At 43.1% G+C, this 27,732-nt stretch overlaps 1 protein-coding gene across 1 annotated transcript in view; it reads right to left on the bottom strand.

Annotated features, from left to right (window-relative positions):
- The window catches only part of LOC308326159 (vertebrate ancient opsin-like), a gene marked incomplete at both ends in the record, with an annotated part of 78,302 nt that overhangs the window by 12,958 nt on the left and 37,612 nt on the right, over positions 1-27,732 (bottom strand). The window contains one exon of the mRNA XM_080778966.1: positions 3,889-4,122. Coding sequence (XP_080635092.1) covers positions 3,889-4,122 — 234 coding nt within the window. The remainder of the gene's footprint in view (positions 1-3,888; positions 4,123-27,732) is intronic.

A 27,732-nucleotide genomic window follows, 5' to 3' on the forward strand; every position in this document is an offset into this window, starting at 1 on the left:
TTGCCATAAAGTGGCATGTAAGAGGTGGACGCAACCAGCTGAAATATGCAGATTGAATTTTTTCAAATATGTTCTGTCTCTGCAAAATGATGCAATGGTCTGCTGGAAAAAAGTCAGACATTAATACAGCGATAAAAAACACATTTTAATCATTTGGCATGCAAAAATATAGTTTTCGGAGGGTTATACAGAACTTTAGGAGGGACAAGAGCAACAAATCCTTTCATGATATTGATGAGACAATAGGTGTGTGTTGCCTTGCATTTTATTTTTATGTATTATTATTTGCTTGAGATATGACACAAAGCAATCCAGAAACTTGTGGTTTTCAAAATCAGGAACACTTCTATCTGAAGCATTCTGTCAGCTTAAAAATATAAAAAAAGATAAGAGAGCAACAGAAAAAGAGTATGTGACAGCTATTGAGCTAGCCGGAAATGACTTTAATTTAAATGCAGATAAACTGACTTTTAACACAATCTGTCACAAGCTATCTAAGCCAACAGCTTTTGTTGATAAACACCAGATGTTCATAGAGTAATACCAAATAAAAATGTCATAGCCCGTGAAGTTTAAGGAGAATTTCATGCTAGAAGGCTTTCTTACCTTTAGTTGCAGTTGTTAGATCAGCACCAAAGTGGTCCAGGTGTTATTTTGTGGAAAAACGCATTATTGGCTATCTCCCCTACCCCACGTGAGACTTTGCGAGACTCCGCGAGCAAGTGGATGGAGCTTGTGATAGACGAGATTTCACGCTTTACGGCTGGAACACGGCAATGGCGTTACTATGGAGTAAAGTGTGAAGCTACACATTTTACACATGTTGACATTATGAAGAGAGGATTTATACAAAAACAATTGATTTCCAAGTAATGGAAATAAGCTAATTAGCACTAAAAGGGCTTATATGGGGTATAGGGGAAATTGCCAATAATGCATTTTTGCACAAAATAACACCTGGACCACTTTGGTGTTGATCTAACAACTGCAAGAAAACCTTATAGGATGACATTCTCCTTTAAACACTTGTTTAGCACTTTTTTCTTCTTTTCCTTTCTGCTTTTCCCTTCAGGGGTCGCCACAGCGAATCTGCCTCGATGCATCTCACCCTGTCCGCTGCCTCCTCTTCTCTCACACCAACTAACTTCATGTCCTCTTTCGCTACATCCATAAAACTTCTCTTTGGTCTTCTAAAGGTCTTCTACCGATATACTCACTATCCCTCATCTACGTGTCCAAACCATCTCAGCCTGGCCTCTCTGGCTTTATCTCCAAAACATCTGACATGCACTATCCCTGATGTACTTGTTTAGTGTTCAATGTCTGGGGACTACGGATGGAAATTAGCATCTCTGCTAAATCTGGTGTATTTTCGCTACATTTTCAATGTAATGTTCATTAATATACTCTGTCCCACCCAAATAAACAAATAAAGTAAAGTAAATAGCACACCTCAACACTGTTTTACAACTTCCATACATGTCCTGCACCACTCTAACATACTTCTCCGTTACTCCAGACTTCCTCATACAATACTACAGTTCCTTTCTCAGCACCCTATCATATGCTTTCTCCAGATCTACAAAGACACAATGCACCTCCCTCTGACCTTCTCTGAACTTCTCTGTCAACATCCTCAAAGCAAATATTGCATCTGTACTCTTCCTTGTCATGAAACCATACTGCTGCAGTGCTGCTCAGAAATGGAAGAATGCTTGTATGGCTCATCAGCTTTATTCCTCTTGTTGAGCACTTTATCCCAGTATATTTATGTATGACCAAATAAAAATAACAAATCTAATTTTCCAGAAAAAACCCGTACGCAGAAAGAACACTTAGATATATCCTTCCTAGGTATTTAAGTTAAGAGACACAAAATCATTGTCTGGGTCTTTTCTCAAGATCTGACATTTGTTCCATCTCAGTCTAGCCACTATATAGGCACTGGGGAATAAAGTTGAACTGGACGGCTTCAATGTTTGCACAAGAGTCTGTTGCATTTACATCCTCCTAACACAGCAGCTTGTAGTGTTTTTATCCTCCTAGCACAGGATTCTGTTGAATTTCCATCATCCTAGCACAGGATTCTGTTGAATTTTCATCATCCTTTTCATGCTTTCTTATTCCTGTTCTGGCCCTCTGGCCAAAAAGAGCATATTGTATGTGTATGTAACAAGTTGGTAAAGTGTTTGGGAACAGTGCATGCACACAAAAACTAATCCTGGCATTATTTGCGAACGCAGTGATTTGCGAACGCAGTGAGCACTTACTATGAGACCTAGCAGATCATGTCTGTCTGTGTGTGTGTGTGTGTGTGTGTGTGTGTGTCTGTCTGTGTGTCTGTCTGTCCCGCTTTTGTGCCCATATATGGAGCTGAGTGATTTGTGTCACCATGACTCAGCCATAACCATATAAGGAGTCCCCAAAGCAGCTGTCTGTCTGTCCCGCTTTTGTGCCCATATATGGAGCTGAGTGATTTGTGTCACCATGACTCAGCCATAACTATATAAGGAGTCCCCAAAACAGCTATACGTCCAAAACCCAAATATGTACGAGCTGCGTTCGCTTCCCGCGTTTGCGCGTCTTACTGGTTGTACACTGCAAATGCAATTCCTTTCTACTTCGTTGAATGCGATAATAACTAAGAACAAAGGCTTTATTAAAGCTTTATGCAGAAGTGTCAGAGGAGGCGAGCTGAATTAAAAAGGTCACAGGGTGCGCAGTGGGGATATTCAACACAATGTTTTTAGATCTTCAGGGACTTTTCTATTTACATACCGTGTCTTCTGACTGGAATTAAATACAAATGAACCACACGCCTATATAGGAAAAGTGAGAAATTGATAGAATCACTCAAAAATAAATGTCTGGCAGTGCAATCAAAGTTATGCCAGTTTGATTAGCCTACAGCGAGATTAATGTTTCCTTCAAAGTTGGCCTCACACGGGTACAGTCAAATTTACTTTCAAGCCTGTGTTACACTTACTGTAGTACATCTGCTATTTTCCGGTGCACGACACCAGCGCAGAACCAAGTAAACATCGGGTATGCAGAACTGCAGAAATGTTGAGTGTTGTAGTGTCCAAAGGATGTTGGATAGAATGCTTTGATTTGACAAGGATCTCAGGCTTCACGTCCTGCCGACTATGACAGATTGTATAGTGATATGCAGGTAACGGGTATTGAACCCCAGTCTCTCACTCGCCAGACTGACGCACAACCTGTCATCATGCCAATAGGTCTGAGCCAGATTGGCAGTTCTGTTGTGGGTCGGGTCTTGGCTGGGGGCTGCAATGCAAGTGCACTTGCATTGAATCAATAGATATTTCATAGTGAAAGTGCATCGTGCAGGACAGGTAGCATATTTCCTTCCTAAGCCATTCCGTGTGTTAGGCACACACACCATCAACTCCTCCTTCGATGTCACGTTGGACATATATAACGTTAGTCACTTTTTAGATCACGCGTGTTAGTTGTTTTTCAGATCACTCATGATGACCGGAAACGCAAGACATCAGCGCAATGCAAACACATGTCCATTAACCCATTAAAACCAGGAAAGCATCTGTGTAATTTCTATCACTTTAACCATTATTTTTTACTTTAGCTATCCAAAAAAATTATATATTGCAATTTTGGCGGGATTTTTTTTTTTAAATCTGTGAAATGCTTTGAATATTATATACATTATATACATCTTTGCTTCTTCTATCTGGGGATCCCTGACACACAATATTTTGAGATGGCGGTCTGCGTCCAAATACATCGTGGGGGTCCTTGGCATGAAAAGGTTTGAGCAGCGCTGGTATAGCAGCATACATTTTTCTGAAAACCATTTGTAGAATTGGCCCCACTCAGCTCTAAATGGTGTGAACGCCTGGCACTCACCTGTTTGTTCATGAAGATGTAGATGACGGGGTTGATCACTGTGCTGGTCTTGGCCAGGATAGAGGGCACGATGCTGGCCTCGGGGGTGATGAGGCCTGCGGGCCCGAAGGTGGCCAGCAGTGCCATGATGCCATAGGGCATCCAGCACAGCAGGTAGCACGCCACCATCACCACCACCATGCACAGCACGCGCTGCTCACGCTTTCTGCTCACCGCCTGGTTGATGCCGCTCACCTGAAGGAGAGGGAGGGAGAGAGAGAGAGAGAGAGAGAGAGAGAGAGAGAGAGAGAGAGAGAGAGAGAGAGAGAGAGAAAGAGAACAACATCAGTTGTTCTGTATCCACTTTCTTTTTCTAGGGGCGGGGGGGGGGGGAAACAACACACAGAAAAACAATATAACAAATACAAAACATACAGACACTACAGACCAGTGCAAGACAAACACAAACAAACACAGACAAGGACGAGACAAGACAAATAAGACATGTACAGTACAAGGGCTACAGATACAGACAAGGGAGCCAAAAGCAAACCGTTGGTCACAACGTCATATCAATTAAATAATTCATTGAACTGCGTCAAGAGATTTGGACCAGTTGTCCACAGTGTCCGCTCTGGCACCATTCATCTTGGCAGTAGAACGCTCCAGTAAACAAATATCAGAAAAGCAATTAAGCCAATTTCTCTTCAAGTTAACAGTCTGTTCAAACCAGCTTTTGATAATTGTTTTCTTAGCAGCAGTTGAGGCAGCTAATAATATGCGTTTTTAAACATGTTGAACAAAATCTGAACTTTCTTTCACCCAGAAAAAATAAATAAATAAAACTACAAGGTAGGCCTAACTCTAGCAAAATGTGTCTGTGGTTCTCACAGATCAAACAGGATAGCAAACACACGGTGTAACCCATTTTTTCACCCGGTGCCAATTTCCTAAAGTGTAATCCTGGGCCGCGCTACTCTTCCTCTTTCAACCTGGGGAGAGCCCTGAACTGAGCTCATGCTTCCTTCAATGCATGAGGACTGAGCAGGCTGCCTCTTACCACCTGACAGGGGGGGGGGTTTCCCCAGTAGGACGTACAGTAGCACGTGGAATAACACGTTATTCCAACCAGTTCCTTTCCCCTCCATCGGGGCTGACCAGGGGGAGGCAGTATAGAGACCAGGATTATAGATGTTTTTTGTTAGGGTATACCTATACCCTATAGAGGGGACATGGGGAGATCATGCAAACTCCACACATGTAAGGCCCTTTCACCAACCCCACACCTATAGGGTATGGGCGCTCATGACGCATAGGAGAGACCACGGCCAACCACGCTCACAGCGTGGGAGGGACCCTAACCACATGTGTGTACGACTGTACATACATGTGGGGGGCCTCAGTTTTTTATTTAATTTTGACACACGGCAAAGCCGTCGGGCTCGGGAGTCGAACCCGCGGCACGCCGTCCGGCTGGTTTGGCAGCCTAGGTGCCCAGACGGTTGAGCTAACCATCCGGGGGTCTCTGTTCTTTTGTCAGATGTAAGAGGGGGCTCAGAGGAAAAAGGTTGGGAACCACTGCCTTACATGTTCTCTCCAGCTGCTCCCATCAGGGGAACGTCAACGTGTGGAGATGTGTCACGCTATAGCTTTAATAGTAATTGGAGAACCATTGCTGTTGCATCCTCTCTACATGTTTTATGACTCTGTCCAGCTTGCTCGCCAACGTATTAACAAGCTGTGCAAAATCATGAATCATAATCTAACTCCAAGATTAATGGACCCGTAACTTAAATTAACTCTCAGGGTTTTGCATTGCAGTGGCATATATGCTGATTTGCACCATCTGAAAACTCCATTAGAGAAGTGTGTGGTTTTGTGTGTGTTTGCGTGTGCGTCTGCGTGCGTGTGTGCGTGCGAGTGTGTTTGTGTGATTTGAAAGCGTAATATAATGACTCCTCATGGACAAGGAGAAGAGGCCCGCAAATGAAAAGAGGAGATTAAAGAAAAGGAGGGGAGGTCATACAGAGATTGTAGAGAGAATATGACAGAGTGACTGAAAGGCAGACAAGACGGCAGGCGGTGGGAAAGAGACAAGACGAATAAAGGAGAGCAAAACCTCATCATCCTGCCGCAAAAGAGAGTCCTGACATTAAAATGACACGGGGAATAAAAGGAAGTAAACAGAGCAGAATCATCAGCCATGGAGAGGTGAGAGTGTGTACACGGCTGGTTCACATGCACCTGCTCACATGTGGAATGGCATTATGCTCCGTTTACTTCTGGCGTGTGGCAAGATTACTGACTTCTGGATGTCTTGACAGTGAACAGCAATAGCAGACTGCGTCAGTGACTGTCTCAGCAGGGGAGGGCTGACAAAATGTCACTTCCCTTGAAGCCTGATTTGTATTTTGTTGCGTGGCGGTAACACGCGCCGATGTTCATTGGGCAACACTGTCGTAAGATGGAGTAAAAATGTATCATTACATCAGGGCACATGCGCAGCTCTCCGTCATACTTAAATGAATGCACACAGGGCCTGGTACTGCCCGGGCCCTGTGTGCAGTAACTAAGCAGTTTTATTTGGCAATCCAATGCACTTTAGGCAATCCAAACCAATGTTCTTTACACAGAACATCAAGCTGCATGAAACAAAATAAATAAAACATTATAGATACAGTTGGTGCAAAAGAAAAAGAAGAGTAACTCAGTCAAAAGCAGCGGCAAACAGAAAGGTGTTTGCGTTTTAAATGAAACAACAGTGGCATCCGACCAGTTTTCTGAGAGTTTTTCCAGATATGTGGTGCACAAGAACTATAAGCTGCTTCCCCAAGTTTACTTTTGGTTTTAGGGACAGGAAGCAGACTTTTTCCAGATGACTCAAGTTATCTGGATGGTTCATGATGTTGCACAAGATCAGAAATGTATTTTGGCCCGAATCATTCAAAGCTTTATAGACCAACAGTGGTAGTTTAAAATCAATTCTTTCACTGTTACAGTACAGTAAACATGCGCGTGCGCGCACACACACACACACACACACACACACACACACACACACACACACACACACACACACGCACACGCGCACTCACACCCGCTCACAGCATGCTGCCCACACACAGATACGGTATAGATAGATCCAGGGTGATCCATGTGGACATGCAGCTCAACCAGAATCAGGCTGCAGCTCTGTCTCCTTGTATAGGTCAGATGACGGCAGCTGTCACTCCTCTCTCTCCACACAGTGACAGACACCGGCTCTTTCCAAAATCATATTTATATATGCTGTATGCTGCAGCAGGGATACTTTTTTTTAAGCCTTTACTCATATGCTGTGCACTGTGTGCAGTGACCGCATCAATATATGATACACGGTATGCACTGTAGGCCCATGTAAACATGCGCGCGCACACACACTCATACGCACACACACACCACACACACACACACACACACACACACACACACACACACACACACACACACACACACACACACACAGCCAGGGAGGAATAATAACATAACTAAAACATTAAGAGTGGGAAAACTTCCCAAGGTCAGCTGTCAATCATCTCTCTCTCTCTCTCTCTCTCTCTCTCTCCTCTCTCTCTCTCTCTCTCTCTCTCTCTCGTCATGCTCAGTGTGAGCACTGGCATATTCAAACGTTGCATACAGTAGTATGTGTCCATGTGAGTTCTGAGGGTCTATGAAATCTGATGTGAGGAAGCACTCCTTCCCAACCCAAAATCTAGCATGTATTATTCAGTTCACAGCGGGCAGCGCCTCCGCAGTGGACTGACATGTTTCCAGACATTTTGAGGCCATTTCGTGACTGGAACATGTTACTCGAGTAAAAGTGGTAATACCACAATTTACTATAGTACTCTGTTACAAGTAAAAGTCCTGTATTCAAACAGGAGTACTAAAGTATAGACATCAAAATAGGCCTATTATACTTACAGTACCAAGTAAAATTAATCGTATTTTACAAAATAGTTCAGAAAATAGCAGATCATATAATAGCTCATATAATAACAGATAATACCTCACAATGCGACAGTTTGTGAGCAGATCGGCTGTATTTGAATAGCTTAATTATAATGGGTTTATAGCTTATCTTTAATCAAAGCAAATTAACTTGTTTGTTTACAAATAATTGTAGTGGAGTTGCCTCTGAGATGTTGGGGAGTAGAAGTGAGTGAAAATGTAGGCGACTTAAGTACGGTTCTTGAGTACATGTACTTCCACCACCAAACCGCAGTTTTTAAACATGAATTGAGCGCTCCATGCCACTGCACGGTATAGCATTGACCTGACTTGTGATTGATTGACTGATCAAGCGATTCTTCTGGAAGAGAGCTCAATCTGATTCTCAGTCATTTAACCTTCAAGTCAATCTTTCTCGCTATATGTCAGAGGACTGCCAAAAGTGACTTACCCACTTAATAAAAACATCAAAAGCTTTTAAAAACGAAAGTCTAACTTTTTCCACATACATTGTGAGCTTTCTATTTCATCTTTTATGTCTCAATTCAAGCTGACTTAATGACATTTTTGCCGTTGTTATTCAGCACTAGCTATATCTTTCATGTTGGCTTTTCTCCTCTTTTAAATCATTGATGCAACTGAACTACTTAGATGTGCTGGATTTGGACATGCTTGTGATTTGCGAACACGCAATGTTAATGTTTTTGCTAAAATGTTTTATTTTTAATAGAAAGGTTTGCCTCTGAGATGTCGGGAAGTAGAAACTATAAAGTCTATTTGAAATAGACATTAAGTAAAGTAAAAGTATCTCAAAATGGTATACTTCTATAGGACAGTAGGCCTACTTGAGTAAATGCCTTTAGTTACGTTACACCACTGACATCAGCCACACATTAAATAATACGTGGAATTTCATATGTAACCTGTAAAAGAAAATACAAGAGATGTCAATGTGCGTCAAGCCGGCATTTAGAGTATTTCTGCTGACAGCTGGATAGAGTTCATTATTACTTTGTGACCCTACAGGTCATCCATCATCTCGGCTCACAAAAAATGCCATTTTGGCTCTCAGTTCGTACAGCTTGGCTTCCCCCGACAACCGGTATGACTCTATCAGCCCTGGAAAAGTGACAGCTAATGGATTCAATCTGAGCACCGATTGGATACATGCGAAGGCTGGCCTGCACATTCAAGTGGAGGAAACGGAAAATTAGTGTGGAATGATTGCAATCAAAGCGTGGGAGAAAGAGAGAGAGAGAGAGGAGCTGTCTACACACTAACCCACTGCTCTTATAAGCTCAATACACTAGCTATCATCAACACTTTACCCTTCTGACTCAGATCTTTGTTGTCTTCTCGGATAATAATATTTTTGTAATTCAATTAGAGTAGCCAATCAGTTTTCCCCTTTGCTCCCCATTTAGTCATCGTGTCAATTCACAGATTCCCCACATGCTTGTGTTGTGTGCGTGCGTGCGTGCGTGTGTGCGTGCGTGCGTCTTGCCGCATGCAGCTTTAAGCTTTAGGCTGTGATAGGCGTTGCTGGGGCAGTGACAACGATCACCCTCCCCACCTGGCTTTCCTCCACGGCAAATTATGCTCCAATTAAGCAAGAGGCACCATTGAAGGATTCAAACCTGCGATCTTCATGCTGATGCACAGGAAATGTAGTTACCCCTGTGCCAGGGTTGCCATGTCTCATGCATAATAAGAGACTTTGGGCATTTGAACGGGGAATTCACTTCTGGCTCTCTTGTTGTCATGAAAGGGGGCGGGACTGCAACGCTCTATAGCCGCTTTTTTTGGGCTTGGTTTCACAGATCTTGTTGCTTAATTCCTTTTCCAGAATCTGGCAACAGTGCCCTGAGCCACCAGAACTCCCCAGCTATTTTACGTTGTTGCATCAGCCTTAACCACTTAAAGACCTATTTTACAGTACATTTAGCCAAGAATGGCATGTCCCGAAATAGGGACGCCATGGTAAGTACTTAAAAACAGTGGGTGCAGCAACTAAACAGGCTCACTAAACAAACAAAGAACACCATGCCCCCTTTATTTCAATTTGACATGGCAGTGTGATGTACAGTAGCCTAGATATTGAAGATGAAATGATGCACTGACCTAGTTGTACACTGAGTAAAAGAGAGTGGGATTGATTGATTGATTCAGTGGAGACTTGAAGCTGTTTAAATAAACCAGTCAATCAGTGATATGACAACACAGACGAATCCTTGGTGTTACTCTTCATGCGACTGATTAGCCTCGATAGTATAGAAATAACACAACAATACATATCAAAAACAAATGCAAAACACTACATGGTAAGGAGAAAAAGGAGAAAAAATGCAATGATAGTACCTTTCTATGGGAAAAATGTGTTTCAGTTAAACTTAAGAGAAAATAAATCTTCACAGCCGCCTCTGGCTCAATGCTGTAATATCCTCCCGTTGACAGCAGAACCATTGTCTGCAGTACAATCCTGGCAGGCCGTCATGCTCAATTACATTTTTACAAACATCAGTCGACCTGAAGTCTTGGACAGTGATGTTAAAAATAGCTTGAAAAACAGTTAGATCATGTGGTATATATTTCATACCATACAGGAGAGAAAATGTGAGACCAGACAGACGAGATGATGTTCCATGATGTTTATTTCAGCAACGAACACAGCATAGCAGACAGCATATAGGTCCGACGGCCTTACGCCGTCGGGGAGAATGACCAAGTTACACTCAAAGTATAGGTATTAGTACAGTTTCACAAACTGAAGTGAGAATGTAGGCGTGTTCACAAGCCGGATGAAAGTGTTCCAACTGTGTCCAACAACAAATTGCATCAGTGGTGGGTTCATTTTTTAAATCTGTAAGTATTCTGTGTGTCCTTACGTAAAGGCTGATATAAAGGAATTAGATATATGTTTACTTTTGATGCGCTCGTGCTTGTGTGTGTGTGTGTGTGCGTGCGTGCGTGCGTGCGTGCGTGCGTGCGTGGCTGTCTGTCTGTCTGTCTGTCTGTCTGTCTGTCTGTCTGTCTGTCTATCTGTCTGTCTGTCTGTCTGTCTGTCTGTCTGTCTATTTAGGGTCCCTATGTCTGTCTGTTTACACGGGGCGGGAGTTGTTTGTTTACAAAACTTTACAAGTCAGATACAGACGGGCAGCAAAGTATGAAGCTACTATGAGGAATGGAAAAGTACTTGCAAAGAGGGTTGAGCACTTCAGTGCAGTCATCAACCAGCCATGCATAACGCATAAATTAGACTAAAGTCCCGCAAGTTGAAGTAAAACCATGCTGTTCGAACTTCCAAAGGGGAAACCAGGAAAGCCAGCTATAGGGCATCTATAGGGCATGACTGTGGAGACTGCGGTTTGATTCCTACACAGGGCCTCCGGCTTGGGCGCTCCATCACACCCAACCAATTAACAGTGTTCACGCATTGGGACCTGTCCAGAAACTGAATGACCTCTTCTAGTATGTGTGCAAATTACAAGTCGTTCCCCCTATTCTGGGGGCGAATATTCAGCCAAAAATGTATCTACAAGCCAAAGTACAAGTAGATCTACACACAGAATCAAATCTAACCACTCAATCAGATCTCCAATGCGTCCCGCAGTGGCAACATGTTGTGAGCGAGCTTGTAGATCAGCCATTTTCAGTGATGAGATTAGCTGTAGAGGGGAAAAGCAGGGGGTCCCTATAGAGCCCTGCCCTGTAACTTGTCAAAGTATAGGCCCATATGGTTTAAGAAGGGGGCCTTCATCATCCATCTCTCCCTGGAAGGCCTGCAAAAAGCACTGAGGCATTATGTCTATGAAATTCTGACAAAATCTTAATTGTCCACCTACCTGTAGTCTGAATGTCAGTGTGGTTTCAGAAAAGACCACAGAACCACTGACATGCTATTTTCTGATCGGCAGCTACAGGGGAAATGCCAATAACAAGTTGCTGATCTTTATATTGTTGCTGTCTGGCAGAAACCTCATGTCTCCTTGTTTGAATGTTGCATGATGTGAAACTTGCCTAGCCTCAGGCAGACAACTCGTGAGCGCGCCTATAGTATACCTGATGAGATGAGATGATGAGATATACTTTATTGTCCCAAAAGGGGAAATTTGTCTTGGGCAAAAGTGCATTAGTACATCAACGCTTTTTAAAACAGACAGACAATACACAAAAGACAATACACAGTAGCAGCAAAGCACAAGCATAGTATCACAAGAGTATCACAAGAGATCAGTGCAAAACTGCAATCAGAGAAGGTACATAATATAAAGTATTTATAAATAAAGTATTCACAGTTTAAAGTATCACAGTAAAGTGCAATAAATAACTGATAAAGTCCCTTCCCCACTAAGTACTATGTGGCGGTTGTTTAGTAGAACAATTGAAGTGGGAAGAAAATTAAGTTTGAAGCGGTTGCTCTTGCAACGACACGCTCTGTAGCGTCTACCCGAGGGTAACAGCTCATACTCTGAAGATATAATGTGAAGGATCAGACAACACTCTATTTGACAGACTGAGCACCGTTTTCTCAAAGATTGTCTGAAGAGATGGAGAATCTTTCCTACAAATTACTAGATGATCAGGTGACTATAGTCTCATGCACTCTTTACCTGATCAGAGCGGCTACTGCCTACCTGCTCATTCCTGGCTCCTCTCCATGGAAATCCCACCGCCTCCCCAGCATCCACCAGTAGAGCCCTGACGCCAATCTATGCTTCATCTATGCTCAATTATGCTCAATAAATATATATTCTAAATATAAATACAATACCAAAGAGTTGTCTGAAATGTTTTTAGTAAATGTAAATACATTCTTTAGTAAATCTTTAGTAATTCAGAAACTTTTGAAAGTGAAAGTGGTTTATCAATTGAATTGTGTTTGACGTTGGAAAATATATTTTTTTTGGAGGGGGGCAGATATAAATAACTTAATTTAACTTAGGTATTTAATGACTTTTAATTAATAGTGGAAATAGCCAATCTACAAGCTCAAAACGTGTCGCATCGCGATGAAAATGAATGATTGATCAATGATTGACAATTATGACGATTATGTAATAAAATTGTGATTATCTCAAAGACTTGCAATTAGGCGATTATGTAATAATTGTGACACGCCTACTAACAAACTGCACAAATAATTCAGACTGACGTCCTTTACCAACATACACTGAGCCCACCATCTTTGTGAACGGCCAAAAGCTTACAGACACAAGTTTACCTACCTTGAATATAATTCCGTCTCATGCTGTGCATAGATGATAAAGTTTAGCATGAGGCTCATTGTCAAGGCCAGCTGCAGACTTTGGACATGCATCCTGACTCGGTATGGGGAGATGACTGGCATCAAGCAGGAGACAAAACTGGCAACCAGTCCGTACAACTCTGCACATTATGGGTGTGAAGCCAGGACAATGTACCAGCACATTGACGGAAAGTTGAACCGCTTCGACCTGAGCTGTCTGAGGAAACTGCAGGCGATCAAGTGACAGGCCAGAAGCCCTCACGGCCAATATTCCCTTCCTGCTTGTGAAGGCAAGGCTCAGATGAACTGGCCATGTGCCCAGAATGCTCCTGCAGAAGACCGCCAAGACAAGTTTTCTTTGAGTTGAAAGTGAGTACAAGGTGGCCCCAGAAACGTGGTGCAAGGGAAAGCCTCCTTAAAGAGATATGGAAGTGACTTGAAAGGCTGGAAACCCGCGCTGCACAACCTGCCTGGAGAAGAGCCGTTGAGGATGGCGCTGTCCTCTGTGAAAACAGGTGCTATGTTAACGAGACGGCAGCATGAATCTGCCAAGAAAGGATCTTGTGGCTGTCAGCCTGTCACCTCAGAGCTCTGCTGTCACCTCAGAGCTCTGCAGCCTCCCTGACTGGGCTGTCACCTCAGAGCTCTGCAGCCTCCCTGACTTGGCTGTCACCTCAGAGCTCTGCAGCCTCCCTGACTGGGCTGTCACCTCAGAGCTCTGCAGCCTCCCTGCCATTGTTGTCCACAGAGAATCCTGGTCTGTTCAGCCATCTGAATCCCAATGTAATGGGACATGCATGGTCATCATTGACTTTTATGGATAAAGAAGAACAACTGTGTGTGTGTGTGTGTGTGTGTGTGTGTGTGTGTGTGTGTGTGTGTGTGTGTGTGTGTGTGTGTGTGTGTGTGTGTGTGTGTGTGTGTGTGTGTGTGTGTGTGTGTGTGTGTGTGTGAGAGAGTGTGAGTGAGTGAGTGAGTCTACAGCTATATTAGTGAGCATTCCTGTGAGATTCTGCCTGTCAGCATGCATGTGTGTTTGCTCTCGTATTGCATCAGGATCTCCCTGTCCCTCTGGATGACACAGTATTGCCATTACCTGCTAACAGTCAACGTGTGGCAGCCAGGATGTTTCTGTCTGGGAATAGAAAGTCTGTCTGCATGGGATTTTCTTCAGCTAGCACACTGACAACTGTATTCATTACTGCAGGCTATTTCGTGTAAGGCCAGGATAATTGTGTGTAGCTGTGTGATGTATGTGGTTTACTAAGCATGGTGTGTGGGTGGTTACATGTATAGGTTATAGTCCCTTGTATCTTTGGAATTGGATTATAAATAAAAATCACACCTGTGTGAACTGAGTGGTGCAACTCCCCCCCCCCCCCCCCCCCCCCCCCACCCCTCTCTCTCTCTCTCTCTCTCTCTAGCACTATCCCTCTCTCTGTTTCTGGCACCCCCTACTGGTACTAATAGTCATATACTGGTGCTCATTAATGTCACATAGGTGAACACATAGGTGAACAAGGTACACGGACATTGCTGTTCCTTGGAGTGGTTGCACCACTCAACAATAGCAAAGTTGATGAATGATAAAGAAAGATCATATACTCTGTCAATGAATATGCACACTAGAAATAGGCACACACACACACACACACACACACACACACACACACACACACACACACACACACACACACACACACACACACACACACACAGCTGCGCACGTGTACTGTACGCATGAAAGCAGGTGCCTAATGAGCTGGACTTGGTGTGCTATAGCTTCTATGGACATGCCACATGCATGAAAACACATTATGGGCATTCCACAAGTGTGGAGAGCACATGTATTGTGGTGTATAATGTATATTTAGGTATTGTCTTGTCTGAATGTATGCGTTGACCTGAGCAAAACAAATTTCCCTGGTGGATAATAAGGACATCTAATCAAATCTGTTGGAGCCAGTTTTATGCTTTCTTTATTTGTTCACTTTTATTAGAGGATTATTATAGGCCTCCACCTCTAATTAGAAACCCTGGTATGTCATGGCAATTTAGTGAGCCCCGTTGCACTTTCTTTATCATTTCTCCCCTTCAAAGTAAAAGCTCATCTGCAGTGACTTTGGTACAGTGAATTGAAGCTTGTATTTTATTTTGAAAGGCTCAGTGGGAGAGGAAGTGGGGTAGCCTGTTTAAGGTCTCTTGGCATGCCTTTTGAGAACAATGGAAAAGGTTTGGTGAGGCTGGGAAGGCATACAGTTTTTGACCTTATTTCATATACTTATTTGATCTTATTTCTTTTTTTGGAAATACTATTTTGTATCTTTTAAGCTTGATTATTCAAGTGGACATTTGGAGATAATGCATATTTTTCAGTTGAACTACAATTCCTCTCTGCATCTTTTTTCTGTTGGATATGGAGTATGAGTCAAGACACCCCACCCCCATCTTTTGGTACCTGGTGATTTGTTTTCCTCAATGTAGTTGGTTTTCATAGCGACATGCAGCCCTCTGTGCAAGAGGGCACTAACTTATTAACATTATTATTTTGGGCTAGGAGCACCTGGAGATGTAGCTTGGTGCACACAGTGGGGGTTCTGGTTCTGGACAACATGTATCCCACAGACTCAAGGCCGGGCACTGCACTCCCTGTGGTGGTGTGGAACGTGTGTGTCAAATTTGAAGTCGGTGGGGCAAATGAGTTACGTGGATTACAGACGTATACACAGGTGTATACGTACGTACACACACACACACACACACACACACACACACACACACACACACACACACACACACACACACACACACACACACACACACACACACACACACAAAGACGTGGTGCATTTATAATAGGATAGTTTAAAGGTTTTTTTAAACAATATTTTTGAGCTTCCATTCAGTATATACCAAGTGATGGTCCTCGCTCTGACCTTAAAGGGATTGTGACATTAAAAAAAAGTTTTTGTAATTTCTCTTCATTTTTTTAGGTTTTCTGAGCTCAATTGCACCCAAAAATGCACCATTTACCACTTAGGGCTACAGTAGATCACACATAGGCGAGTAGTCTAAATAATGGGATTACAAAAGGTACATAAAAGGCAAGATGAGTACATGAAAATTCCCGATCAATTGCCAGAATGCCACCAAAATATATATAGGCCTATTAGGGCTACTATTTGTTTCCACGTATGTGTTATAATTGAACTTAATATTAAACTTTAATTTGATTGATCGTGCAATTATTTCCACTAATATATTAAAATATGCAAAGTATCTAATTAAATATGCAAACTACAAACAAGTCGTGAGCAGAAATGGATTCTATGATAAATTAACCTTAGGATCAACTCTTTATAAGACCACTGGTTACCAAAATGTATTGTTTATAAGTCATATAAAGGATATACTGTACACACATCACAGTTTCATGTGGGGGTAGGTTTGTTTAAAGAGTGAAAACTGGCATTAAGCTACTGAATTGGAAGGTTTATCATACCAAAATATAAGACACGACATGTAGGAACACTTTTAAAGATACCAAAATTGTACGGCCACTTCAGGTGGTACCAATTTGTGAAAATATCAGACAGGGAAGGTGATACCAAAAAGTAGTACCTGTTACTTTTTTATTTGCATTTGCCCGATGGAAAACCAAAAATAAAGCTGAATAGAGTCCAGTGGAGCCAGTACCACGCAGTGGGAAAACGTCATATTGACCTAGCTTGGAAACCTTGCATACTTATCTCCATTGCCCTGGAGATAACTGACCATAAAACTTAGTTTATGAGGACTGGCGGCTAGAGACAACTAGAACATTGGGATTTGCTATGTCTGTGTGGAGACGGTGCCTCTGAAGTCTGAAACGAGACACTATAATTCTACTGTAAAGGCCTGGCGATTATGAGGAGCCTGTGTGAGGTTAACGGCTACAGCCTTACAATACTGTGCATTATTCTCATCCCAATATCTCAGTGGTTCCTGTCTAATACAAGCAATGATTACAAGCTTTTATAGCCTTATTCAACGATTCCCAGACCCTTAACCCATTTTGACCTGAGATCAGATTTGATTTTTCAAAAATAGCAGACCTACAAGCTCGTAGCGCGCCACTCGGTGGTGCGCTATGAGCTTGTAGATCTGCTACTTTTCAATAGCTAAAGCATAACATAATGCTAACACCAAAAGGGGTTCCCGCCCAAAATGGGTTAAAGTGTACCTTACGTATTCACATGCAGAGAAATGCTGGCAATTATGTCATTTACAGCCCACTTTTACCTAGATGAGATGAGCAAACATCAGATGACATATAGCATCCACAGGATGAGTAATATATGAAATGACATCCACCACATGTACTCAATAATAAGAATGTAATGTTTTTATAATATTGAGAAAGAATTTTCCTAAAATGTATAATATAACACCTTTGGAGGGATATCGTCACAGTATCTTCACATCAAACTTTCAATTAGCCACAGTGGCATCTGAGCGTTTTGAATATAAACCTCAACACCTGAATGCCATCATCTGACAACAATACATTGTCTCTGCTATAGTGGAGATGCCACGGTTCAACAGCTCAACGGCCTCATATGAATTCTTCCAAAGCGTATATTAAGTGAACTAACTATGTCATGGGATCAGACATATGTGGTGTAGTTAGTGGACCGAAGCCTTTGTTCATCTACGTACCTGCCGTATCGAAGCACAGCGTCGTCCAGGTCAGAGATTACAGATTGGACTCCAGATTGGATTCTCTTCCTGCGCTAAAAACTACTTTCTTTCGCGGTCAGAGATGGTCCCAACTGTATTGCACATGTTAATCAGAGTGCCTATAGAGCGTTGCAGTCCCTCCCCCTTTCAGAACAACGAGTGGCCCAGGAAAGAAATCCCAATGCATTTTTCCCATAGGCATTTCTTAAAGTATTTATTTAAAGACGGTTATGCCGCGGACAAAGCCAACTCGGATCGTGACAAATCATGACAATGAACACAATGTTTTGGGCCGATCAAATCATTTATAAGAAGAAAAACAAAACAAATAGTGTTGTCTCCTGCCTTTATTTTCTTCTTTCTAATGATTTGATCAGCCCAAAATATTGTGTTCATTGTCATGATTTGTCACGATCCGAGTTGGCTTTGTCCGCGGCGTAACCGTATTTAAATAAATACTTTAAGAAATGCCTATTTTCTGGGTCTCTCTCGGGGCGGGACTGCGACGCTCTATAAAGGCCCGGTGTGCGGGGGAGGAGAGAGGGCCCCGTTTGAAATTTGATCGTAGGCGAGCAGGGAGGAACTGTACGTGTGAGATAAGTCAGCCTGCGTATGTTCCGAGCACACACCACATTGATCAGCAGTTCAGCACGCAGGGAGAGGTACAAGACTGCCACAACATATTGACAGCGTGCTCCATGAGGCCAGACTGGACTGGATCAATTGGACCACGTATTGTAAACCAAGAGGCCAATAGCAAGAGGGTCCAACTTTGCTTTACTATCTGCGTGAGGTGGGCAGACACATTATTAGGAGACAGGAACAATGTTGGAGTCTATTCATTTCCAATGGGAGAATGAACGTGAACACAGCATCCATTCCTTAACTCCATGGTCACTGAACTAAATACTGGACCCAATCATCAAACCATGCCTACTTTGGAGACCATTATTGTAGGATTTGTAGTCCATTGCGCCTCTTGGCTCCAATTAAGTTTGACCATTTTTATAAATTAATAATCTCTGCTGTAAAGCTTCCCTTCACGTGATCACCATGTGGTGTAAAGTATTGTTTGTTTCCCAAACAGTGGGTCGGGACTCACTTTGTGGTCGCGAAGCGACACGTTGTGCTATATTTTCACTAGTTTGGGTCCCGGGCAAACGTCTAATCTCTCTTTTGGGTCTCTTCATGGGAACCACTGGTGTAAAGTAAGTAACTAAGTAAGTAAATGTGCCCAAGTTAGGCTACTGTACTACACTTCTACCCCGCCTGTGTCCATGTACTGTATACTGTGCCTATAGGTTGAACATGGGTGAAGTTGTCCTTTGAGTAAAATGTTGAGGTATTTTCCTTTTTATAGCCGATCTACAAGCTCACAATGTGCTGCGATGTGACAGCTTGTAGATCTGCTATTTTCAAAAGATTTGTATACATTTCATACATTTGAAAACTTGTGAAACGGGACATTCTACATAATGAGTACTTTCTACTTTTGGTACATTAAATACATTTCAGTTAACAATACATCTGATTGCACAATAGATACCAATACTTTACAGTTAACAATACATCATAGTGCCGTCCAGCGTCCATGGCAGCTGTGGTAACTGCAATCTGTACCTGTACTACCGAAACAAATTTTAACATGTTTACATGTATGGCTAATAAAGGCTTCTGATTCTGATTCTGATACTGATGCACAATAGATACCAATACTTTACAGTTAACAATACATCTATACTGATGCACAATAGACACCAATACTTTCTACTTTGATTACCGGACCTGCATTGCAGTACTTAAGTAAAAGATTTGAGTAATTTTTCCACCACTGGTGATCACTGACACAATTGCATTGTGCTGGTTGCTTTACCCTATAGGGATATTTGGCGCAGTTCCAATTATTCCGACACTGACCTAATTTTCTGCTCACCATTAAATACACCGGAGATGAAATCACACCTTGGTGTCAGGGAGTAGAAAGCAATATCGAGTGTTTCATAATCTCCCAAATTCACGACACAATTTGCCATAAGAATAGAGATAATTGTCGTACAGTAGTAGCAGGTGTAGCATACATGACTCTGATATGAGATATCGACTAGCTCATGGGTTTTCATGGGGGGGTCCGGGGTCCCTAGGGGTCCGGGGTCATCAGTGTTATTACAGGCTATGCAGTAACGTTTGTCTAAATGCGCCAGTCAGGAGCTAGGCTCGACTGACCTCCACAACCAGGCAAGTAATATGCTGTAGGTCTGTAACGCTGAGGCGCCGAAGAACGGTGCCTACGTATATCACACCGGCCAACACTAACACTAATGTAGCCTCAGCCGGGAGGCGAACCCGGTATCTATGAATACGATTGGCACGTATGTTAAAAAAAAAATAAGCCTTAAAGCAAACCTGCTTTAAGAAACGAATTCAAACTAAACAGAAATTTAAGACATGAAGTCTAAACAAAAACTACAATAACCTTGCACTGTATATTGCATGCCTATCCTTAACCTTATACCATTTCGGTGGATCATTCACTCAACAGAAGCCACTAACAGTAGTCTGTACGAGGTTGCGCGCGCGCATCCGTACGAGGTCGCGTGCACGCATCCGTCTGTGTGACGGCAGACTGCTGGGCGACCGCTGGCGCTTTGGCATGGGGGGTCAGATCAGCATATGGAATTAATTCTGTGCAGGCCATATATGGAGCGTGTCTTGAGTATACAGGGTTTGATGAGGTCAGATCAACATATGGAATGACAGAACAGGTCAGCTCCATATATGGAGATCTAAGGGGGGCAGTGTCTTGAGTGTACAGGGTTTGATAAGGGCCCAGGTTGGGCCAGGCCTTAATTGTTGAGAACTGTTGAGAACTCTAGTTATCGCCGGCTGCCGGGCGCAGCTGCACTAATAACTTTGGGGCGGACTCGTCTAAAGTTTGAATGGACAGGTATCAGTCAAAAGGGAGACATCGAAGAGGAAGGGCAAGTGGGGAAGGATCAACATGGAATGTCAGAATGACGCGGCGTGGCCATATGATGGCCATAAGGGTGGCGTGATGGACTGACGGACTGCAGGTTTTCATAGTAATTACTTTAGTTTTTGTTTGTTGTTTTCTGCCTCGTTCTAGAGAGCAATCTCTCTTTCTGCCTCTGTCCCTGTCTGCCAAGTATAGGTAGTTTATTTTATGACAAGTAGGAGCGAGTCTGAGCGATAAGGAAGGGAAATAAAACGAAGCAATTACACTAAACGATCAAAGCTCGACGTGCCGGGTTCGTCAGTTCACTCGTAAGGGGTGGCTCACCAGCGAAACAAAGTTACACCTCTACCACAACCACCCGCCCAACAACGGATGCCAAGTTGCAAATTACAACACTTGAAATGTTTTTAATTAATACGCATAATAGGCCAATTTAGCTGAAAATCACCCCTGCTCTTGGGAGACTGGAATCAGTCGATACTAGCCGCTCTACCCCCCATGCGCCCGCTCCCATCAGAGCCAGCTGACAATAGCCAGCCACAGGTTATTAGACAGCTAGGTTAGAGATGGGAGGAGAGAGAGAGAGAGAATGTGGATGTATCACTATCTCTGACAGAAAATGCACAATCTTTTTATAGTTTCACAAGATAGTATTACTCAAAGTGTTAATGTAGAGAGAGAGAGAGAGGCGGAGAAACACACCTCTCACTATCTCTTCCCCTGTGGCACTATGTTTATCCCTGCTCCTTTTCTGTGTGGAGTTTGCGTACTGTATTTGTCTTTTTGATTACTATTATACTCGATTTACTATTATATGATGGGTTTTTTTAGCCAGGTGAAACCTGGACTATTTTTGCTTGGGTTGGCTTTGACGGCCTAGTCATGATTGGCTGCCCCGAGTCTGAACCCATACTCTGAAATGCCGCCTAAGCCAATGGGAAACGACGCACCACGGAAGTCTTAACCCTGACTCTGCAAGGCCGCAGTAAAAACCAGCCAGTGAAAACAGTGATTGAACCATCAAAAGAACGTCGTAAACAAACGCAAACAACGGCCGGGAGGTTGTCACAGAGAAACATACACGTTCAAAAATACTAATAATTTTAGGGGGAAAAGGGGTGGGGACAGATGCATAACAGAGAGTTCTTTATGGTGTGTTTTTTTGGCAAATGTTTGTCTGTCACAAAATGTTTAAATGAATTGAATACACATTTGGTCCATCCTCTTCCATCCAAGGAAGAGGATAGACTACATTTCCCAAAGGAGGAGGGGGCTTTGGGGAGAGCATGCCATACCCGTACATACACCTACAGTGGATAGTGTAATGGAATGGAACAAAAAAAAAGTATTTTAATGAACGCAGATCTTCACATCATGATTGGTGACACATGTCATCATAATGTGACGCGTTTTGAACTTTCACTAAACAGGGCTTAGGTGGTTAATCAAACTAATCTAGTCAATTTATTACAAATAAATCTAATCAATAAGAATTCAGGAAGGAATTCTGTACCACAGAAGATGGAAGATTTCAATTAGAATTTCATTTTTCACGTTGATTTGTTGATATATATTATTCATTTAATAGAAAAAATTGTGGATGGAATAATAATCGTTAAAAGATAGTGAATAGTTACAGCCCTTCATATAGGCTAGGTAGTTTGGAGTCAGGTATTGTGATAAATCTTCTGTGTTTCACATGTTCTATATTCCACCGTGCAGATTAGGGCTAGCCTGGGTAAGATTAGGGCGGTTGCTCTCTGAGTTTGATTGATTGATTCATTCATTCATTCATTGAATGTTTTATTAACAGTTTGCAAAAACGTGCAGCAGTACGATTATGATGCTAAAAGGATAACACAAAAAGCCTTGTTTAAGTTGTTTCCATTGTGGTCCTATGTATTCAATTCATCAAGACATTTAAGCATTTAAAGACATACAATAACATACTATCCAGCTGTTGTAACGAACTTGACCAGACTTCCAACTCAGGTCAGTGTTGAAATAAAATAAAATAATAATAATAATAATAATAATAATAATAATAATAATAATAATAATAATAATAATAATAATAATAAAAGCCACTGTAGCGTGGTAGCCATTATGTTTGTTCTGGCAAACATGGGCGCTCCACTCAAAGGGTTGAAGGTCACTACTGCACTACACAAGCAAAACGGAGAAAATGAGTGATTCCACTCTCCTCACTGTGAGGACACCCTCAGGACAAAGGGGAACTAAATCAAATGATGCAAGTCAGCTTCTAGCAAAGTGGTTTTCTTTTTAAGAGAAAGAGCTGTCAACACTCCTGGAACTCCTGGAAGAGGTGATCTGGAACGGTTTCAAGACCTCTCCCTATTCCACTTCAAGAAAAAAAAAACAAAGAACCAATTTTCGGAGTGCGGAGTACTTTTCGAATTCAGTATCTTCCCCAATTGCTTTTACAAACTTTTGTATTCCATTTCCGTGTCAGTAAGTCTACATCTAACTACATCTGACTTTGGCGTGCAGAGAGAGCCAGAAAGGTTTCTTGTGAGTCTCAGGACTGACTAAAAGTGAGTGGAAGAGTAGTTGTAGTTAGTGGAAGTGCTGTGATTGTACTGTGGCCAAACTTCTATAAACAACTTTCTCTGGCGAGATTTGCCAACATTTACATGTACTCTCTACAGTTTTAATGAGGGGGAAATGGTGAGCTTCATTATGCCACTACAGTTCCTGTCTGAAGTCTGAAAACTGAAAGCTGCAAAAAAGCAGCAAGAACAACCAAGCTAATTATTTTGATTAACATATCTCTTGTAACTACAGAGAAAGACAAGTCTTCTTCGTGACCAAAAAATGAAATCATTACTTGAGCAAAACCTCAAGTAAAACCAGGAATTTAAATGTGATGGAATAGAGAAGAAAAAGAAAGACAGAGTGAGACATATTCATATGATATATACTAATAGGTTTAGATTTCAAAGCTTAGGAAGTAAGCTTCGACCTCGATTGTCATGAAAATTCTTCTGTGCAATTTTTCTCCCATGTGCATCTTTGACAGACGAAGCTGTGATATCAAAGCAACGTCGATATCTATAGCCGTGGAACACAAATGCCTCTGAAAGCTACAGTGCATCCATGCCGAACTGATGTCGCCTTTCTCCTTTCCGCCATCCACTGTTCCACTCGAGGAGGAAACAACAGGCAGAGACGAGTCTCTCTACTAAAAAGGAGAGCACATGTCGGCTCCCTATAATTGATAGTGGAGCCTCTGGACAGAGGGGCGGAATAGGGCGCAGTATAACGTTAGACTTAAGTAGAAACTAATTACTCGAGTCACCCCTGAAGTCATAGTGCAGTGACTCTCAACCTTTTTAATTTCAACACGAACCCCCATGTCTGATAGACATTAGTCCACAAACTCCAATTTGACATATGATGGAACACCGAAATTGCACTGTAAAATCCATTTAGTTCCTATATACTACCAATCATTTAGTTGGGGACTCCCGGCCACCCATCAGTCAAGGACTCCTGGGGATCTCATGCAGCCCATGTTGAAAATGTTCAAACAGTGTAATAATAATGACATGCCCATGTGACAAGACATACTGTAGTACACAAACATAGCACACCACCGCATGTACGCACGCACACACACTGCAGTCACGTTATTTAAAGGCACCTCCAGACAGACAGATCAACAAATGCAATCGCAGACACTTACAGCCAATCACTGGAAAGACACACGCAGCACTTCTGGCTGTCTCGTTGCGCCTCAGTGCTCTGGCATGCCTGAGTCGCGCCTGATCGCTGTTGGCCCCGTTAAACGTGATTGATCGCAGGCATTGTTGTCGACTTGCATTAGCGCTGGCACGCTGGCCTCCCGTGGCCCGGGCCGAGCGCTACTCTGGGCTGCCTGTCGGCCCGCCAAAGGGCCTCTCTCAGCAAGAATCCCCGGCGTACGCTCCAGCGAGCTCCGGCACAAAGACTCCCCCCCCCCCACCCCCCACAACACACTCTACTGCAACCCCAATCTCTCTGTTCCGGCTTAAAGGACCACTTTTAGTTTTCAACCTATCTTCATATAATTGGTCCTCACTAATGTTCATGATAAAATACCACAATTTATTTCTACTCAGTCTGTGTCTCTCAGGCTGTGGGCAGTTCAGAAACCCGTCCACCAGTGACATAATCGATGGGGAATCCAAGCTAATGCAGGCTTTCTATTCCTGAAAAGTTGCAATGCGATAATGGAAGCCATCGTTCAAAAGTGGTGAAGTGGTCCTTAAAGTACATTTTGAGGAATACTTCTACTCCACCACATCCCAGAGGCAAATATTACAAATTGCCCTAAATACATTTCGGCAATTTGAAAATAGCTGATATACCGAAAATCTATATCTGCATAATGAGTACTTTCTACTTTTGGTACTTTAAGTAAATTTCGATGCCAATACTTTGGTATACTTTTATACTCAAGTCGAATTCTGGACTTTTACTTGTAAGTATTTTTACATGGCAGTTTCGATACTTTTACTTGAGTAAAATTAGTACTTTTTTCACCACTAACCATCACTGCTTCTACTGCAACCCCAATCTCTCTGTTCCGCCCCCACTTTACCCCTCCCTCCCTCCCTCCCTCCGTCCCTCCATCCCAGCTTCCTCCATCCCTCCATCCCTCCATCCCAGCTCCCTCCATCCCTCCATCCCAGCTCCCTCCATCCCTCCATCCCAGCTCCCTCCATCCCTCCATCCCAGCTCCCTCCATCCCTCCATCCCAGCTCCCTCCATCCCAGCTCCCTCCATCCCTCCATCCCAGCTCCCTCCATCCCTCCATCCCAGCTCCCTCCATCCCTCCATCCCAGCTCCCTCCATCCCTCCATCCCAGCTCCCTCCATCCCTCCATCCCAGCTCCCTCCATCCCTCCATCCCAGCTCCCTCCATCCCAGCTCCCTCCATCCCTCCATCCCAGCTCCCTCCATCCCAGCTCCCTCCATCCATCCCTCTATCCCTCCCTGTCACAGCAAGGTGTTTTCCGCGGCGTCGTGTGAGAGGAAAACGGCATCGGCGCTTATAGGATGACAGGGGGAAAAAGGGGCTAGTGGAGTAAATCTGTCTACTGTAGCATGACGGGGACGGGGACGGGGATGGGGGGAAGCATCACCAGACAAAATGTAATGTCAAGGCGAACAACTTGTGAAGAAGATCAGAGGAGAAATTGAGGGTGAGGCACTGGCTGTGTCAAGCTGCTGAGGGAATTCACAGGCAGATGAAGTCAATCTGTGTGCGTGTGTTTGTGCAGGTGCTTGTGTGGACTACATAATAGCCTGCAGAGAGTTGGAAGCTACATTATAGTGTGCTAGCCAGGACATGTGCTGTTACTTAAGGCACAGGTGCCACCAGGGATGTCATTTAAAGGACAATTTTAAAGTCCTTTAAATTGATTGTAAAAAATAATACTGGTAATAACTTTTGCAACTTTTAGCAACAAATCAACCTGTCGCACCCCTGAACAGACTATCTGCTGTGTAATGTGTGGGATTTCCAGAGCCTGCCTGACAGGCATCAGCTTCACTTAGTGGCCAATTAAGCTTTTGTGATGTCTCTGAATGAATAAGCGGTAGCACAGTCTACCAGACTCCATTCTTTTATAGAGCAGGATTACATGAATCTATATCACTGCATCACTGTTTGTCAGCTGTGAAGAAGATGTGCTGGACGGGACGGCCCATTTCTGCTCTTGCGATACAAGCCATACTCCTTTGGAAGGCCATATTTAGCCAGTGTGTCCAGTTTAGTGCTATGGCAGCATCCATCTTTGTTGTGAAAAAGGAACAAAATGTCCCGCCCAATATTTGCATACTGGACCCTGGTTGGTTATAGCCTGGTTCCAGACGAATCTGGTTGGTCCTACTGTACGCTACTTCGGGTCCGTGAAGTCCTCCCACAATTGAGAGTGGCCTGACTTAATCTGGGGCCATTTGCATTGCAAAGGCAGATTAAGGCTGGCTATGCGAAGCTAGAACCCTGCATACTGTGTGCTATACCCTAAGTCTTCACATGCCTGCACTTTCTGTAGGAAAATCTACCTATAGCCACACATAATATGCAGAATTCTAAACATCATAGGGAAATTGATAGGATTTAAGCGGGAGCATTTAAGGATTGCCACTTTCAGTAATGCAAGTCCTTGAATGCTCCTTGGGTCAATATTGAATCAAACTCAATATCTGGCTGGCTCTATTCAACTCAGTATAGCATGCACGTCGCACGCACGCACGCATGCACTCATAATTGAGTATACAGTTAGAGCATCCTTGGTTAATCAAATTAAGTAGGAAAAATGTGGTAAAAACCTGACCCCATTGACAGTTAATCTCCACTGTGAAAGTAATTTGTGTGCATGGCAGTCTAAGCGAAATACGAAGCAGAGGTTTTCTGAGGAGTCAAATTGTTTGAGATACACGTTTTTAATCTTTTGAAGACACAATAAGACAAGTAATTCAGGAACTTATCTCACATATGCACGCATGCACGCACGTGTCTGTGATGTGTCCTTGTGTCTGTGATGTGTCCACGTGTCTGTGATGTGTCCTTGTGTCTGTGATGTGTCTGTGATGTGTCCACGTGTCTGTGATGTGTCCTTGTGTCTGTGATGTGTCTGTGATGTGTCCTTGTGTCTGTGATGTGTCTGTGATGTGTCCACGTGTCTGTGATGTGTGCTTGTGTCTGTGATGTGTCCACGTGTCTGTGATGTGTCCACGTGTCTGTGATGTGTCCTTGTGTCTGTGATGTGTCCACGTATCTGTGATGTGTCCTTGTGTCTGTGATGTGTCCACGTGTCTGTGATGTGTCCTTGTGTCTGTGATGTGTCCACGTGTCTGTGATGTGTCCTTGTGTCTGTGATGTGTCCACGTGTCTGTGATGTGTCCTTGTGTCTGTGATGTGTCCACGT

This window comes from Protomyctophum bolini (genome assembly GCF_963924005.1).
Source record: "Protomyctophum bolini genome assembly, chromosome: 12".
Classification (NCBI taxonomy): domain Eukaryota; kingdom Metazoa; phylum Chordata; class Actinopteri; order Myctophiformes; family Myctophidae; genus Protomyctophum; species Protomyctophum bolini.